The sequence below is a fragment of the Melopsittacus undulatus genome, chromosome 3, assembly GCF_012275295.1.
Source record: "Melopsittacus undulatus isolate bMelUnd1 chromosome 3, bMelUnd1.mat.Z, whole genome shotgun sequence".
Lineage (NCBI taxonomy): Eukaryota > Metazoa > Chordata > Aves > Psittaciformes > Psittaculidae > Melopsittacus > Melopsittacus undulatus.
The window spans coordinates 118,028,010-118,044,090 of NC_047529.1; the positions used below are offsets into that span (position 1 = coordinate 118,028,010).

The 16,081-nt window shown below is 40.0% G+C and overlaps 1 protein-coding gene across 1 annotated transcript in view; it reads left to right on the forward strand.

Annotated features, from left to right (window-relative positions):
• Positions 1-16,081, forward strand: part of MTA3 (metastasis associated 1 family member 3) — a 107,970-nt gene that overhangs the window by 76,879 nt on the left and 15,010 nt on the right. Inside the window, exons 16-18 of the mRNA XM_005142813.3 lie at positions 3,568-3,714; positions 9,994-10,025; positions 15,456-15,610. Coding sequence (XP_005142870.1) covers positions 3,568-3,714; positions 9,994-10,025; positions 15,456-15,610 — 334 coding nt within the window. The remainder of the gene's footprint in view (positions 1-3,567; positions 3,715-9,993; positions 10,026-15,455; positions 15,611-16,081) is intronic.

A 16,081-nucleotide genomic window follows, 5' to 3' on the forward strand; every position in this document is an offset into this window, starting at 1 on the left:
CAGTGTAAAAATATACCAGGTACCTGCAGAGTCTGTTTAGCATTTGACTGTATGGGAAGTGAAGGCAAACAGCACATGTTCCAGGGATAGGAAGTGTGCTCAGTGGAGTTAAATACATGTATCTGAATTAGTTGTATGAAGTTGCCTTGTTTGCCATTTAGCTTAGGTTTGTTTTTTTCTTGTTTGTTTGTTTGTTTGGGATTTTTGTCTGTTCGAGTGGGTAATTAATGCTGGTAAAATCTGGTATGAAGCATCGTGTCATAGCTTATGCAGGAGGTATTTGTTTTCCTTGTCAGATGCCTTCCATGCCATTCCCACAGACATTTATTAGCAAACAGTTAACTGTGTGTCTCCAGGCAATGCTGCTTTCAGACCTGCTGGTAAGGCAGAGAGGATGTCAGTGCCCTGCACACCCTGGGTCATCACTTCCCTTTATCCCTGTTCTGCTTCCTGGCTGCCAGTTCCACAGCTGAGGTAGGCTGAGCGTTAAGAGTAGGCTCTGTCCTTTCAAGAGCTGGGGCTAATCCCCTGTAATCTCTGCAGTCATCACTGTGCTTTACTAAGCACACCCCCCAAGGTGCAAGGCCTGGCTAATTGAAAGTCCTGTATTACCTCCCAAGTGTGAGGAAACCAGGCTAATGTTTCCAGCTGGGATGCATATGGTGGAGATGAGATGAGAGAGGGAGGTGCAGCTGCAGAAGGGCCTCTGCAATCCAGGATGCTTATTTAAGTGATCAGTGTAGGAGACTTCAACTTCCTGTTGTTTGATTTGGGTTTTCAGTTCATTAGTGGAAAGGGAGAAGATTTTAGAGGTGTTCCTGCATGTGCTTGTTGGAGGCTGCAGCCTGGTCTCACCAGAAGGTCAAGAGTTCCTTCTTCTTCCTGGTTTATCTGCATTTCAGAAAGGCTCCCGCAGTCTGAATCTGGCCAACGGGTTACTTATTGTGCAGGTAATGGGGTAATTTGGGTTATTCGGAGTTCTCTGACTTAGCAGCTAGGAGATTTTCAGTGAAGTACTAAGCAGTAGAACAAGGATCAGAGCAGCAGCAGAAACCAAAAGAACCCTAATGACTGTTACTGCATAATACAGTAATACAATAGGATAATATAATTCAGGCAACCCCCTGAAATGCCTCATAACCCCTCTGGGGTGTGATGAAGCCTATTAGAAAGTGCAGTCTGTATGTGGAGCACAAGTGAGCATAAGGTGTAAAGACCTCACAGGAAGGACTCAGGCCATTGGGAAGTGGTCCTGGCTGTTTCAGTTCATTTCTAGAACCTTTAAAGGAGAGCTTGGGGTGGCTGCCTTCCTCAGGAACAGAGGAGAAGGGACAGGCCTTGTGGTGAGCTGATGGAGGACTGGTACCTCCTGCTGAAGAGAAGTCCATGTAAGTAAATGCTGCTTTTTCAACTGTTTGCTCACCCTAACAATGTAAAATCACATCTCCTGTCTGCTGTGGACAGAAGGATTTATGAGTACTCGTATGTTCATGTAGCTGCTGGGATGATTGTGACTGCTGCTGGAGCTCTTTGGCAAATAAGATAGTGTTTTAGTGGTGTTAGCCCTGAAAATTAACCATTTCCTTCAGAAAATGGAAAAGATTGCCAGATGAGTGTTTCAGAATCCAATCATCTTTAGCAAACAGTGCAAAACCTTTCTATTTCAGTTTAAGGTTTTACTTTAGCAATCAGTATTTGTAACATTAAGCACTGCTTCTGTTCCCATTTTAGTAAGAAAGTGAAGTAGAAACTTGTTCTCTATAGCATGGAAAATGGGTATTTGGTGTTCCTAAACCCTATTACATGAAAAGCAGGTGAGTAATGCCGTGAATGGCAGTAAAAAGCTCTCTTCAAAGTAAGTGGTGAGAGGATGAGTGACCTCAAATGTGCCCTCACACTCACACCCAAATCTGAAGCAATTACCTGTACCCTATCTCTGTGCTGTTTTCATACCTGCCCCTGTATTACCCTGCTCTGTTTGTTCTTACCTGACCCTCTTGAAGCATCTTGGATGAGGGTATTCATGCTTTATGAGTGTAATTGTGAGCTCTGACCAGATCAGTGGTTAAACATTAAGCAAAGCCTCTTGAAATGTGTAGGTTGTTGGTGTTATGTCCTCCTGGCATGCTGGTCCCAGGACAGCCAAGCCATTGTGGGCATCCTGGGTAGATGTGAATCATGGAATCCCAGACTGGTTTGGGTTGGAAATGACCTGAACATCATCCAGTTCCAACCAGCAGGGCAGGTACACCTCAGACTTGACCATGTCACCCAAGGGTGAACACTGCCAGGGATGGGGCAACCACAGCTTCTCTGGGCACCCTGTGCCAGTGCCTCAGCACCCTCACAGGGAAGAACTAATGCCTTAGATCTAACCTGAACTTGCCCTGCTTCAGTCTGAACCCATCACCCCTTGTCCTATGGCTGCAGTCCCTGATGAAGAGTCCCTCTCCAGCATCCTTGTAGCCCCTTTCAGATAACCCTTTCCACTGGTTTGCATACTGATCCAGCTGCTTGGCTGCCCTACCTTTATGCATCTTCCCTTTCAAGGTTATCACAGCTTCCCATGGCAGCCCCAGCTGGTTGCTGCTGGGGGTGGGTGGGCTGGTACCTGCAGGCTGCCTGTGAAGGCTTGCCATGGGAGCTTTGGCTGTCAGACTTCTTGGCATTTCTGAAAGAGAAAACATGTGCTCTTGTGGTGGACTCTGACTTCATGCAGTGGTTTCTGATTCTCTTGCATGATAGCTGTGAATGGTAGAGACTGCAGGGCTTCCTCCTTGGATCCCCGCATCGCTTGAGATACTGCATGTTCCCAGCTTCTGTAGAAAAGCAGAAGGAAGCCCTCTTCAAGAGGTTCAAACCTATGCTGCACATGAGAAAGTGCTTCAGTTCTGCCTTCTGCTCTTACTCCCCTTGGGCAGCTCAACCTCCAGATCCACTCTGCAGCCCCTCTGCCCTCATGTTCTCAGCTCAGGGGTCTCCTGCTCTACCTGAATGTGTGATAGGAATAAGTTAATGGGTTCAGCAGATCCCTGGTGCAGCACAAGCAGACTCTACTGAGGCTTCCCCTTGCTGCTTTTATCTGGCATATGACAGACATTTCCATACAGCTCTATCAGCTTTTGGCAAACCAAGCAGCTGCCCCCCTGATGTGTGCTGGCCAGATGCACTTTACTGCTTCTGCTACAGTCAAACACTTTGATTTGCTTGCTAAAACAATCTGTAGGTGTGTAGCTCCAATGCAAACCTCAAAGGTAGGAAAATGTAAACAGAAACCTATTTCAGATTGATCTGTATTATTTCTTCAGCATCTGAAATTCGTACACATCCACACCATAGTGTTAACTTGGGCGATCTCAAGTGAAATAGATCTTTTCTTGCTTGGAGGAGCTGTAGGTATGAAGAAGTGTTATTTAAGGTCCTGGAAACACACTCGTGCAGAGAAGTGTATTTCTTTGCTTTCACTGGACATTTAAATGTAAGTTTTGAATGTTGGATAGACTGCTTCTGTCTGTCTTTTTAAATCAAGTATGTCTAATTTCTCTCTCTGTCTTTTGCCTCAAACAGAGATTCATCCTGCAGTGAAACCAAATGTAATCAGGTCAACAACAAGCCTTCAGACTCCAAGTGCAAAACGACTGCTTGCACCCTCCAATCATTCCTCGCTAAGTATTTTGGGGAAGAGAAACTACAGCCATCATAATGGCCTTGATGGTATGTGAAGGAATATCAAAGAACTATTCTTTAAGTCTGAGATGCCATTAAGTAAGGTGGTACAGACCAACAGAAATGTAAGACAGGGACAGCATGTTTATAGCCCTGATTCTTACTGCAGTGAATGGTGGTGCTTATTCATTGAATGTGGGTATATTAATGCTATTTCTTAAAAAAACCTCCTTTTACCATTTTTCTTACTAATCTTGTTATAAAAGGACAAGAAAAGAATGAAACAAATAAGGTGAAGACAGCAATGTGCCATGTTTTGGTTTAGCTTGTTGCATTGCGTTTTGATTTGAAGAAGCATTTTGCAGGTACATGCAAGACTTTTGGAATCACTCTATGTGGAATTACTTGATATGTACTAGACCTCCTAGTTTACAGCCAATCTCTGTGTAAGATGTAACTTCTATAAGCCGTTACCTTATTTGTTCTGTGTTTGAATGAGGTTGTTGAGATTAGAAATTTCAAAGAAGTTAGGTTCTGAAATAGACTGGTCAGGGCACAATCAGCACAAAAGAGGTTTCATGCTTCACAGAATGTGGAAATGAGGTAGGAATGAGGGGACTTGATTTTTAGATGATAGAAATTGTATTCCAGATGCAGGAAGAAAATCTTGACCCATTGTCCATCCTCTTCCCAGAATGATTCTGTCCTTGCCTGCACTCTCTGTGAAGTGAAATTGCCTCCTGTACATTTAATAACACCTAGATAGATATCACCAGGTTCTTTGACAAGAAGGCAGGATTTCTTGGACCTCTGCTCAGTGACATGGTAGGCACATCACATGCTTGGATGGCCACACGAGCTATTTGGTGGGCCAAGATGACATCCATGTGATTTGTGCTTGGAACAAAGTGATGACATTAATAGGCATAGCCATAAATGTTGAATTGCTACTGCAGTCTTGGGGTGTGAAGTCCTGCATGGATGGTCTGGTAGTTGCTGCATGAGAATGTGAACAAAGGCTGCTTCCCCACTCCACCAGTGCTGGCCATTAGACTGGACTCTCCATGTGAGCTTTGAGTGATGAATGACTTCAGATTTCACTTTGGAAATGAAGATGATGTTCCATTTCTCCTGCAGAGAAGGCTGTAGCGATATGCATGAGGTAAAGGTTGTGATGATGATGATGTCCCTGTAAGGAGGCATGCTTGGAAGTCTGGAAAGCTTTTTCCTACTTAGTACAGATTTTATCCTCAAAGTAAAGAGTATATAAACCCAGCCATTAACCACACTGATGAGATCGGCTCAAAGAGTGAACTGTGCTAAGGCAATTTGCACAAAATGACATCTAATTTGATAAATCACTGTTGAGAACTGTAATTCATTGCTTCAGGAGGTAACTACCGCTGCTTATCTCTTTCCTGTGAAAACATAACTTACTGGAAGGCATTTATCCTAAATAGCTGAAATCTGTATTTCAGTAGCATAAAATATCTATTTTAATATTTAAAAGTGGCTGCTTTGGTTCTTATCTTGGCTGCTGTCTTTAATTAAAAGCCTTCAAAGTGTAAATAACATGCATAGAAAAAACCATCAAACCAGTAGTAATGATACTCACCAGCACAGGCCTTCTGTTCCTTTTGACTCAAAACCAGTTACCTTTAATGTTTACCATTAACTCCTTCTCTGGTTACTGGTAAATATAAACTATTTTCTCTCTTTTTGTTGTGGTTTGTTTGGTTTTTTGCTGTGTCTTTCAATGCATGCTTCAGTGAATTGAGCAAACAAAAGGGAGCGGAGTGGGCTGATACTAAGTCTTACCTCTTGCTATTTTCATAATGTTATTGCCATAGAAATGTCTGCATGTTCAGGTTTGGTTTTTTTCCAACAGTATTAGAAATTTGTTGTAAAGAAGCAGTATAAATATGTTTAAGATACACAATAATTGACAGCATTCAAGTAGATGTCACTTAGGCTTGTGCAAATAGATATTTAGATTGGCATATTTAAAATCAGTCTTCCTGCCTACGTGAGTTGAGAATATTAAAACAATAAATAAATAGAGAATATATAGCAATATATTGTTACTAAAAGGCAGAAATTTGTTATTAACAGTATAGTAATTATTGTCTCTTAAGTAACACAGTGCAATGCGGAAATGGCACTTCTTTATGCCCTCTATAGGGGAGTGGGGAAAGATTACAAGTTAACATTTGTTTTAATGCTTATAAGAATAATAAACAAAAACATTGTTAGCATTTCTTAAGCAAGTCTTATGTTGGCTTGGGTCTTGATTTTTGGCTAATGTGGCATAAGCTTCCCTTTCATTTTACTATGGATGCATGTCCAGCAAGAGTCTTTTGTCATTTTAGGCTGCTACTGTTTCTCCCAAGTCCTCCTTTTATCTCTCCAGAAAAGTTGGGGTTTGTGCCTTGATGCCTTGTCATTGCTATTAACTTGTGGCTGAGAGATGTAGTTGTATGCATGAACCCTTATGTAAGGCATAGAGAGAAGTAAAATTGCACTGCTTAAGCATTGCCTATTGTAACTGGATAGATAGAAGATTTTGTAGTTGTTTGTGTCTTTTATTGTAGGAGGAAGACTTTTTCTGGCTGGTTTTAGGAAAGTGTTTTTCCTTTGTATTTTCAAACAGCAAATCTGTTATTCCATAGAATGGAATGAAAAATACCAGAAAGCTTTTTGCCTTCACAGTACTTCAAGGGAGGTTTTGTGCAATATGCACGCTGGTGCTTTTAGCTGTTCTGAGCTGTGGTTATGTAGTGTACACAGAAGACAGCATTGCTTGGGCCTCTGCTCAGTCTTTCCATCACAGCTGAAAGTAAAGCCAACACAAAATATTTAAGTGGTTCTCATCAGTGAGGACGGTCTCCTTTGAATGGGAAGATTCCACCTACAGAAAATCACGACGTTGCAAAATGTCTCCTGGATCCCATTTTATGACTGGAGTTGATGGGAAGATTTAGGTGTGACTGTAAAGTGCTTTGTAGGTATTTTGGATCTGATCTTTAAATTACAGTGTCTAAAATTACTCCGAGCAATTACGTTCACCCACAGAGCCACTTAACTGTGAGCAGCAGTACATCTGAGTAGTTGAGTTTCACATCAGGCTATTGTTTTGGCAGGGTGAATAATGATAATTTTCCTTATGCTATTTGGAAACATCAGGTAGAGGTGTTTTACATGAGTATAATCTCTGTCAGCTGGCAGACATTTCCTTACTTTTACATGTACCAGAACCAGAATATCCAAGGATAGCCAAGATATGTGCCACTCATGAGGGACAGAAATCAGTCTGTGGTTGTTGATACCATTTTCATGACTTGTGGGCAGAAATGTAAGAACTAGTTGTTCATTGCTGAAGAGACTTTAATCAGCAGCCCTGATCCTCCTTCTCTCCTTCTCTGCTCAGACCTTTAATGCTGTATTTCAGGCTGAGATGTCCTCATGCCTTCAAGAGGAGAATAAGTTACAGAAGGAGCATATGAGCATCTTAGGCGGTTTCTGCTATAGGTGCATCAATTTCTCCACAATCATAAACTTCTAAACATGTTGTCAGTACTGGAGTTGGATTTACAGTAATTGACTCACATCACATCACCAAAATGCCTTGTTAGTGATGTTGTCTGACCACTTCTGTTTAAAGTGGAGTAATCCCCTTCACTAGCACTTCATTGGCCCTAAGGGGAGAAACATCCTGTGTTCTGGATGCTGGAGAAGTGCGAATAACAGATATTGCTTTTCACATAGTCACTTGCTTTAAGAACTGATTTATAAACGAGGTGCCTAACTGGTGCCAGTGTCAGTGAAGTTCAGGCAGGGTTATTAAAGTTCCTTGAAGCATTATAGAACTTGTCAGATAGAGCTGAAAACCCAAAGCTTTGTTTCCTTTTGTGTTGAACACCAAGACAGTGTTTAGGTAATCTCTGCTGCCCTTGAGCTGCGTTGGAGGTTGCATTGGTGGGCAGACCTTTTGTAAAGCATGACTTATTGAATGCACAGTGACTGCCTTTTTAAGTGGAAGCAAGAGCTTCCTTAGTTACCTTAATTAAAAGCCCATTTTTCCACAGGATTGGCTGGGGTGTGTTCATGCATAGACATTGGTCAGAGCCCTGCCAAACTGGGGTGTAATTATTTTCTGGAAGGAATCAGTGTCTCTGTTCTAAAGTCTGGATATTTGGGTATGAGAGTCTGTAAGGTTTCATATTGTGTAACAGTGGCACCTTCATTACTAGTCTGTGCTAGATCTTGGAATCTTTTGACTAAGTCTACTTATTAAACAGTTCTTTCCCTAGGTTTTTGTTTATGGATATACTCGGATCTTCCTAAAAGATGTTTGGCAACTTAGATGGTATTTCAGTGTCTACAATAGCAATGACAGCTAAGAAATCAAAGGGTGTTTTTAGTGCATGAAACTATTGTATATATAGCGGATCTTTCCTCATTTCTTTGCTGGGTTTTATGAATAGATTATCAATATGGTACTACCCTGGAGTTAACAACTGTGGGCATTGCATGAAGAGTGTCTGTTAAGTGTTCTTCAAAATGTGCTGTTTAACAGCCTCGGGGGACATTCAGCTGTTCCTCAAGTCCCTTTAGGGAGATGCTCTCGCTCAGTTGTCTGTGGAGCTGGGAGGGTGACTGGGTATTTTGGGACAATCATGGCTAAGCACTGTTTTTGGCATAGAAAGCTGTGCCAAAAGCACAGCACCTCTGAGTAAGAGCCAAGATTTTAGTGCTGTAGTATCTGAATATAAAAAGTGTGGATTTCTGGTTGTTCACGTTGATCTTTTTGGGGGTGACTGGAAATGCTGTGTAATGTGTCTGCTCCATATTTCGAGAGAGAAGCAGCCCCATCCTTTTTGTTTAACCTGATCGTTGTGCTGAAGCTGAGGATTCCTCATAGGAAATGTGTTTGTGCTTTTGGAGATAAGTTAGCTGGGGGGGGGTTTATTCTCAGTAGTTCAGCTTATAAACAGAATGAGTCATTGTCTCAGGAGTGACTCAGGTGGTTGTACCTCCATGGATGCAGCCTCTGGGACCATTAAGGTACTGAAATGTCCTTCACTGGAATGTCAAAAACTAAACAAACTTGGAACAGCAAAACCAACTTCCCTGTGAAGGTAAAAATCAAGCAGATTAGAGAGTTCTTCACTTGCATGGGGTTTTCTCTTCCTTTATAACACTGCCAAGTATATTCAAGTATAAGGAAACAGTAGGGTGTCCCAGTATTTGTTATACTACCAGTTTAAACCATGCCTAGAGGACTGGTGGCGTAAATGTGGTTTTACCTATGATGATTTCTGTGCAGAAAAAGAGAGGAAAGGGGGTCTGGGAGAGGGGTGCACAACTAAAATATTGGGGGCTTTACATAGGTTTCTACATTATAGAGCCTTTGTTAATGGGAAGTTACTGATATTTGTATTCATTTTGTTTTAATTTTTAATTAGATTTATAAAGGATGAAGACTTGTATAAATGGGAATTAGATACAGGGATTAGTGAATATTGGATTGACGTTTTGAAATGGTCGGAGGTGTTTAAAATGGCTTGTCTTTGTTTCTGTCAGTGACTAAACTGTACCTTCAGACTGGTTAAAGTGGCTCTTCAGAATGAAAGAGAAACAACAGTTTGAGAGTGTAATTACAGTTGTTTCAGAAAAGGATGTGCAGCTCTTCTTTCTCATGTCCTTGGAATCTCTTTAATACTGTTTCCAACAATAGCAAAACCGCTGGAGAACCCTTTGTATAAGTGATGCCAGTTGGGACCCCCATAAGAGTCTTTATTATGACAACTGTTGCATTTTAAAGCCAAAGAGGTTGAGGTTTCTGTTCTTTTTAGGGGGGTGTGTGTGAGCAAATGAAATTCAATTTAAACAGCAGAGTAAAATCAGTGTTAGCTATTGACCTACTAGTGATTCCTCTGCAATTTTATATCAATATAATGGTGTGTTCAGTTGACTCCTGATTTATCATATAGGAGAGAATAATTCAGATTTGTGGGTGTTACACTTCTCAATAGATTTGGTCCATTTCAAACTGAGAATCCATCTCCAAATTCTCTGAAAAAGGATTGTCATGTTTTATAGAGCTTTTTCAAATGGGAATCGTCATGGAATTATGCTGTGTGTTTTCAGGACTGGTGATGATGCTCATGCTTGTTTAATGAGAAATCATTTCAGTCTCTGCATTTCTGATACATTCATTGTCATGGCTGACATGCAGCATCTCAGCCTTCAGGTAGAGCATCAGGAAATAGGGGTTTTATGGATAAAGACAATACTCTAATCCACTGTGGTTCTTTTGTTTTCCAGAATCATCCAGCCATACAACAAGGACAATAATGGTAAGTATAAAGGAGATTATAGGTTCTCCTATAATCTGTCTATAAATAGGGGTTTACTTTTGAAAACAGAATGCATATGGTAGTATCCCAAGCTATTACAAAGTCCAGTATCACCGTATAGATAAAATGAATCTGCCACTGCACTGGAAGAAAATGGGAGGTTGAATAGCTGAAGTAGCAGTGCTGTCAGTTTGAATATGTGAAAAATCCAGTTTTGTGAGTGCTTTTTGATGCTGTCAAATTGATGTTGATAAAAACTCTTGCATTCTATGTGGATCACATGTCAGAGCACATTTAATGTTCAGAACAGCAGCCAGGCTTTGACTTGGAGTTTGATAGCTCAGGTTCCAGGAAGAGAGAAGTGTTTAAACAGACAGATACATCTTCAGAAAAGAGATGGAAAAATCCTGTGTGTGAAAATGTCGTGAACTTAGTGTCTGTCTTGGGTTTTTATAGGGTTTTATCAATCTCTGTTTGAGACTCCTCATAAAAGCTAGATAAAGACTGAACAAAAATTCACATAAAGAAAACCTTTCTCTGACTGGGAATGGTTCATGCCTACCCTGTAGATACTTGGAAAGAGAGCTATCCACTTTTGGGAAGAGACCATTTTTAGAGGCAAGTTTTGTACTTTCAGACTAAAACCCAACAAACTATGGTGTGAGCTTGTTGGTTTTCATTCCTACAGTTCTCAGGGTGTCCCTTCAAGTTTATTACTTCTTCTGTATGTGCAGCATTCGCTGGACATGCACATTCCCTCACAGATACTTGATTCAACAGAGAACAAAGGGTAAATATATTTCATTGGCTTTACCATCAATAGTCATTAATCGTTCAGTGCAAATAGATAATAAAAAGGTAATGGTTACAGGTAACAAGATTTCACATCAAAACGTGCTGAACTTTAAAGGGTTAAGAGGAAGACTTTTAAATACCACGAATTCTTGAGGTTCCTGTGCTGTGAACCTCTCCAGATCTCTCTGCTGACAGCTCAGACCACTCAGACTCATTTTCTGCAGTCAGTGTGCAGTAATTGTCCCTTGCACTCTATTTAAGTGCAACTGAAAGTAAGTATTCTGCTTAGTATGAAAAGGTTATAACAGTATGCCCGCTCTTCTGGGCAATTAAAGCATAGCTGAATGTGTAATGGAAAATTCCTTACTCTCCAAAGAGGAGGTGGAGTGTGTTAGTAAAGCCAGAAAATGTAATATTCCTTACATTAGAAACAGTGTGAGATTATCTATTCAGTACAGGCAGAATAAAGCAATGCTGCTGAGACCCATTTGTGAGTGACTACTGCAATAAGGAATAACTCTGACATAAAGTCCCCTTTTTCTGACTGATAATGGTTAATATAACTGATAAAAACTCCAAGCAGAATCTTCAGTCAGTCAGAACATGAGAGGTGTAGCAGCAAATCTGTACTCTGTCCCAGATACTTCGGTGTAAGAAAAAAGGCATTTGTCTCACCAAGGCAAAGTATTTGAACTCCTTTTAAGGTGCATTTATAGGTGGTGGAATAATGCAAGAAGGGCATTAAATTTGATCTTTTCTCTGAAGAATCCAGTTTCTGTTAAAATTAAAGCCAATGAGGAACAGACTGTACTTCCCTAAGGAGAAAGAAGTGCAGTTTTTCTGAAGCCATTACCAGAATTCTTCTGTATTTAAATCCAGTGACATCTCCCTGGGTTTTGCTTCGGTTTCTTGTTCAGAAACATAAAATCTAGCAATATGTTTAAGGTTCTGTTTGGGGGCAGCTTTAACTCTACAAAATGAATTTCCTCTTATCCTGTGGACAGATACCTTGGTTAGTCTTTCATTACTAATTTGCTAAAGTATACAAGTAAGTATTTACTTTCAGGTGCTGCTTTTAAAGGCAGGGTTTATTCTGAGATTAGATAGCTTTTATGTAACTTCCATAAAATACAGAGGCCATAGATGTTATCATATTTTAGCCCAGATGCTTTGGAAAGTCAATTGTCTGGTTTTTGTTTGTTGGATTGATTTTTTTTTTTTCCCTTGCATAGACAAGTCCTTGACTTGGATTTCCAGTTTTACCTCTCTTCTGGGTGTTCTGTGAAGCATTTGATAGCAAATCAGGAGGTTCCAAAGTGATTCTTGTGCTGATCAGTGCATTTCTTCTGTATGATCTGTTGCTTGGAAGTATTTTGCTTTTAAATAGCCTTCAGGTTTCTTAAATCCTATACCCAAAATGAAGGTGTGCCTCCATTCTGGCACCTGCAGCACTCACAGCTCCATGCTGTGTGGAGACCATGCTTTGCAATTCCTGCATTCCTCAAATCTCTATGAATTTACTGAACCTGGCCCAAACCTTAATGCTTATTAGAGGTACAATACTAATGCCTATGCAAATAAGGACATTTTATGTGTGGCATACGGAATCAATACCTGATTTAACATAATTCAATATAATTAGGTCAATGCAAAATGTATTAACCAGTCAATAAGATTCAGTCATCTGAGCGTGCCTGATTTCTTCTAGTGTTTTGGTTTTTTTTGCTCCCCATGTAGTGAGCTGCTTTTGCTTTGATCTTGGTTTGATTTTGTTGTTTAAAGATGCAGCAAAAGCTTTAGATTTGCTAATTTAAGGCAGTGGGGATGTTTTTCCTTTGTGAAAGGACAGGGAAAAATGAAAGAGATTGTAAGCTTGGGTCCACTTAGGAATTTGTGATAGTCAGGTTAAACATTCTTTCAGCCACAGCTTAAGCATCCACCATTAGTTGTAACACTCTTAACATGACAGTCTGTGCTGACTTAAATACTTGTGTTCTTTGTTGGATGTAACACTGCAAATAAATGTTTAGCCACTTCTGTGCCAGTACAAGCTGATTCTCATTGAGAAAAGTACATTTAGCAAGTGCTTCTTGTGAAAGTTCATTTTGCCCTTGGTGTTGACTACAGTGGCATCGAATGCTCCTTTTTATACTCAGTGGTAAATACATTTTTAGAGGAACTAATGAACTGATTTTCTACTCAAGAGCATAAATTGTTTTAATTAACTAGAAATGAAAGCTGATGTGGTCCCTAGCACAGACTGGAGAACACTGATCTTGTTTGCTCCTGTCCTGAAGTGAAATGTCATTAATGTCTTCAAATAGCTTGAAAGGACCAGGGGAGAAGGGAAGGAAAAGAAGGAATTCTAACCAGTATGATGCAACACAAAGTAGGTTATATTGTGACCCTTGCACCATTTTCTCTAATGTTATCTCTTGCTGGAATAAGAGTTATGGTCTAGTAAAAGCAGACAAAATAGAAGTTCAGAATGAGCATTGACATCTGTCTCTGTCAGGGGAAGAAGTCTTATGAAAAAGCACATACTTTTTCCACCAGGCTTAACTGTTCTTTAGCGTTTGTGCCATAGAAAAGGCGCTTTATGGACCTTGTTCGTTTCCTGAACGTTTTTTGCCTGTCCATGTTATCCTGAGTAAGGAAGCATTCAGTGGTGTATTAGGAAGCAGCCTGGGAAAAGGTGTACCATTATATTTGATAACATGAACCCATTTCTGACTGGGGAAGCAGCAAAAAATTGCCATTCGAGCCCTTACACGTTCCTCTGTAGCGTATGGCACTGGCAGTTGCCAGATAAAAATAATGTGTGAAATCTGATGTATGTATGGCAGTGTTCAACATGCATGGATTTTTCCTCCTTGAGCATTATCTACTTTGTACACTAAGAGATCACCAGTGAGATACCTGTATGAATGTCTAATTTCACCCAAGCTCGATATTTGATCGTAAATGTATTCTAATGACTGAATTTCTTCTAGTAGTGTGTTCTGTAGTCTTTCCACGCAAGCCAGTACAAAGCAATATGTGAAAACCAAACTGCAGTCTAGACAATGGAGGAATGGAAAAAGTATTTAGAGGGACTGCAAAGATAGATTTATAGCCCTATGTGCAACAACAACTGACTTCACCTATAAACCTTGTTTGTCTCTAAGACAAATAGATTAGCTCAAAGAAAGAGTTATATATAACTTAAATGTTGTGTCTTGTTTTTGTCTAGTTTTGTTGCACCAGATGTAAGGAATCACAGAGGAGATTGTTCAGTCACTTGCACTAAAATAATGAACACTGGGATTTTTAATCAAAGGCATAAAATTTGTCCTCCTGGATGAAGAAAACTGTGGATTGGGATGGGTTGAAAGTTGTGGCATAATGTGAATGTAATGGATTGAATATGAATGTAAGAATGATACAACAGAAATGAGGCCCTTGATTGTTAGTTTGGGCTCTTCTGGTTTTATGGCATCATTTAAGAGGTGAGGTTTGTGTTCTGTTCTGCTAGTCTTTGTGGATCTGCCAGCCCTTTCCTTACTCGCTGTGGAATTGGTCTCCTCATTAGAGGGTGCTCCCAGCAATGTGCAGCACTGTGTGCGTTTCAGGAATACGACAAAATGCTATCACTAATGTGGAATACCAGTATTTCCAGCAAGAAAATAGCACCTCTTCCTAAGAAAACGTGATGTTGAACCCTTGTGAGAGAAAGTGAGCAAACTTCCATCTCTGTATCATGTCTTTGTAAAATATCTGTTCCCATCAGTGTTATCGGTCCTGCTACTAATCAGTTACGTGGGAAACAGGTTTTGAATTTCCAAGATTAATATATTTGTTATGGGCTATTCTTCCAAAATGTTATCTATATATGATACAGAAAGCATTACTTTTACTCTCTCCTTTTCATGTATCAGAAGGCAGCTTTCCTCATTAGGCCTGAGTACTTATTGCACAGTTATTCCAGGTAAAGGTTTAGTGGAAAATGAATGCATCGCTTTGTGTTTAATGTTATCTGTGTTAAAATGACTGCAGACATAAAGCAGTAGGTGCTAATGGCTAATGACAGGTGGGTAAACTTAAGAACCATGGCACCAGTAAGGTGGTAAAAACCTTTGTTACCCTGCTGCTGTTTAGGTGAGCAGCAGGACCAAACCCCTTGGCTTATTCCGTGACTTGTATTTGAAAAGAAAATCAGGCAGAGTAAGGACTTATGAAATGAAAAGTATGGATTCTTTTAGATGAGATTAATGCCATACTTCATGAACAAAACAAGTCTCATTTCTCATTGTTTGGGATGCTGAGTTTTTTTTCTCAGAAAATATGAATTGTTTCCTAAAATCAGTGGGTTTCTGTCGAGGAACTGTTTAGTTCATGGCATTGATTCAGGCCTCGATTTCTCTCTGTACAAAATGGCATTAGCAATAGTTAGTTTAGTCTTTAAAGGGCTCTGAGACCTGTGGATAAAGTATGTCAATGTGCACAGGGTGTTAGCTGACCCTTAGGTACTGGTTGAGGAAGACTAGCTGGTTTTTGAGAAGGGTGCTGTGTGTAGGGTGCCCTTTACAGGAGAATCAGTTAACAGAATTATGCTTATTCTCAGGCAAATATCTTTCCCTTTTACTATGATTTCAGCATGCTGCTCCCCATGTTCATATGACTAATGGTAAGGCCTTGCAAGCCAGTGCAAGTGCCATTAAGACAAGCACCATTCCAGTGATCAAGAGACAGAGGCAAAATTGGCTTGATGCTTCAGATGATGGTTTCTTTATAGCTACAGAAGAGACCAGGTAAGAGAATAAAATCTAAGCAGGGAATAAGGCTTCACTTCATACATGTTACTGATCCACTATTTGAATAACACCTTTTGACATGATTGTTTGAGGTTTTGTTACAGTGAAGAGCAATGTTACGGCAAAAGATACCCCACCTTTGCATCTCTTTGCATACTAATCAGTATTTCACTAATAGGACTTAGCCAGGGCTACTTCTCTGTGGCAAAGATTAGAACTTTTTAATTGTTATATAATTGCAGTTCATATACAATGAAGAATAAGGCAGCAAAATGTAAATTCATCCACAGTGTATAAGTTACTCTAAAATATTCAGAAGTTGAAAAGTACATAGCACACAACAGAGAAATGAACAGCAGGAAGCATATATAAATATATGATTATATATATATAAATCATTACATATATAAATTATTACATACATAAATCCCTGTGATTTCCTTTAAAAGCAACTAAGATGCTCATCTT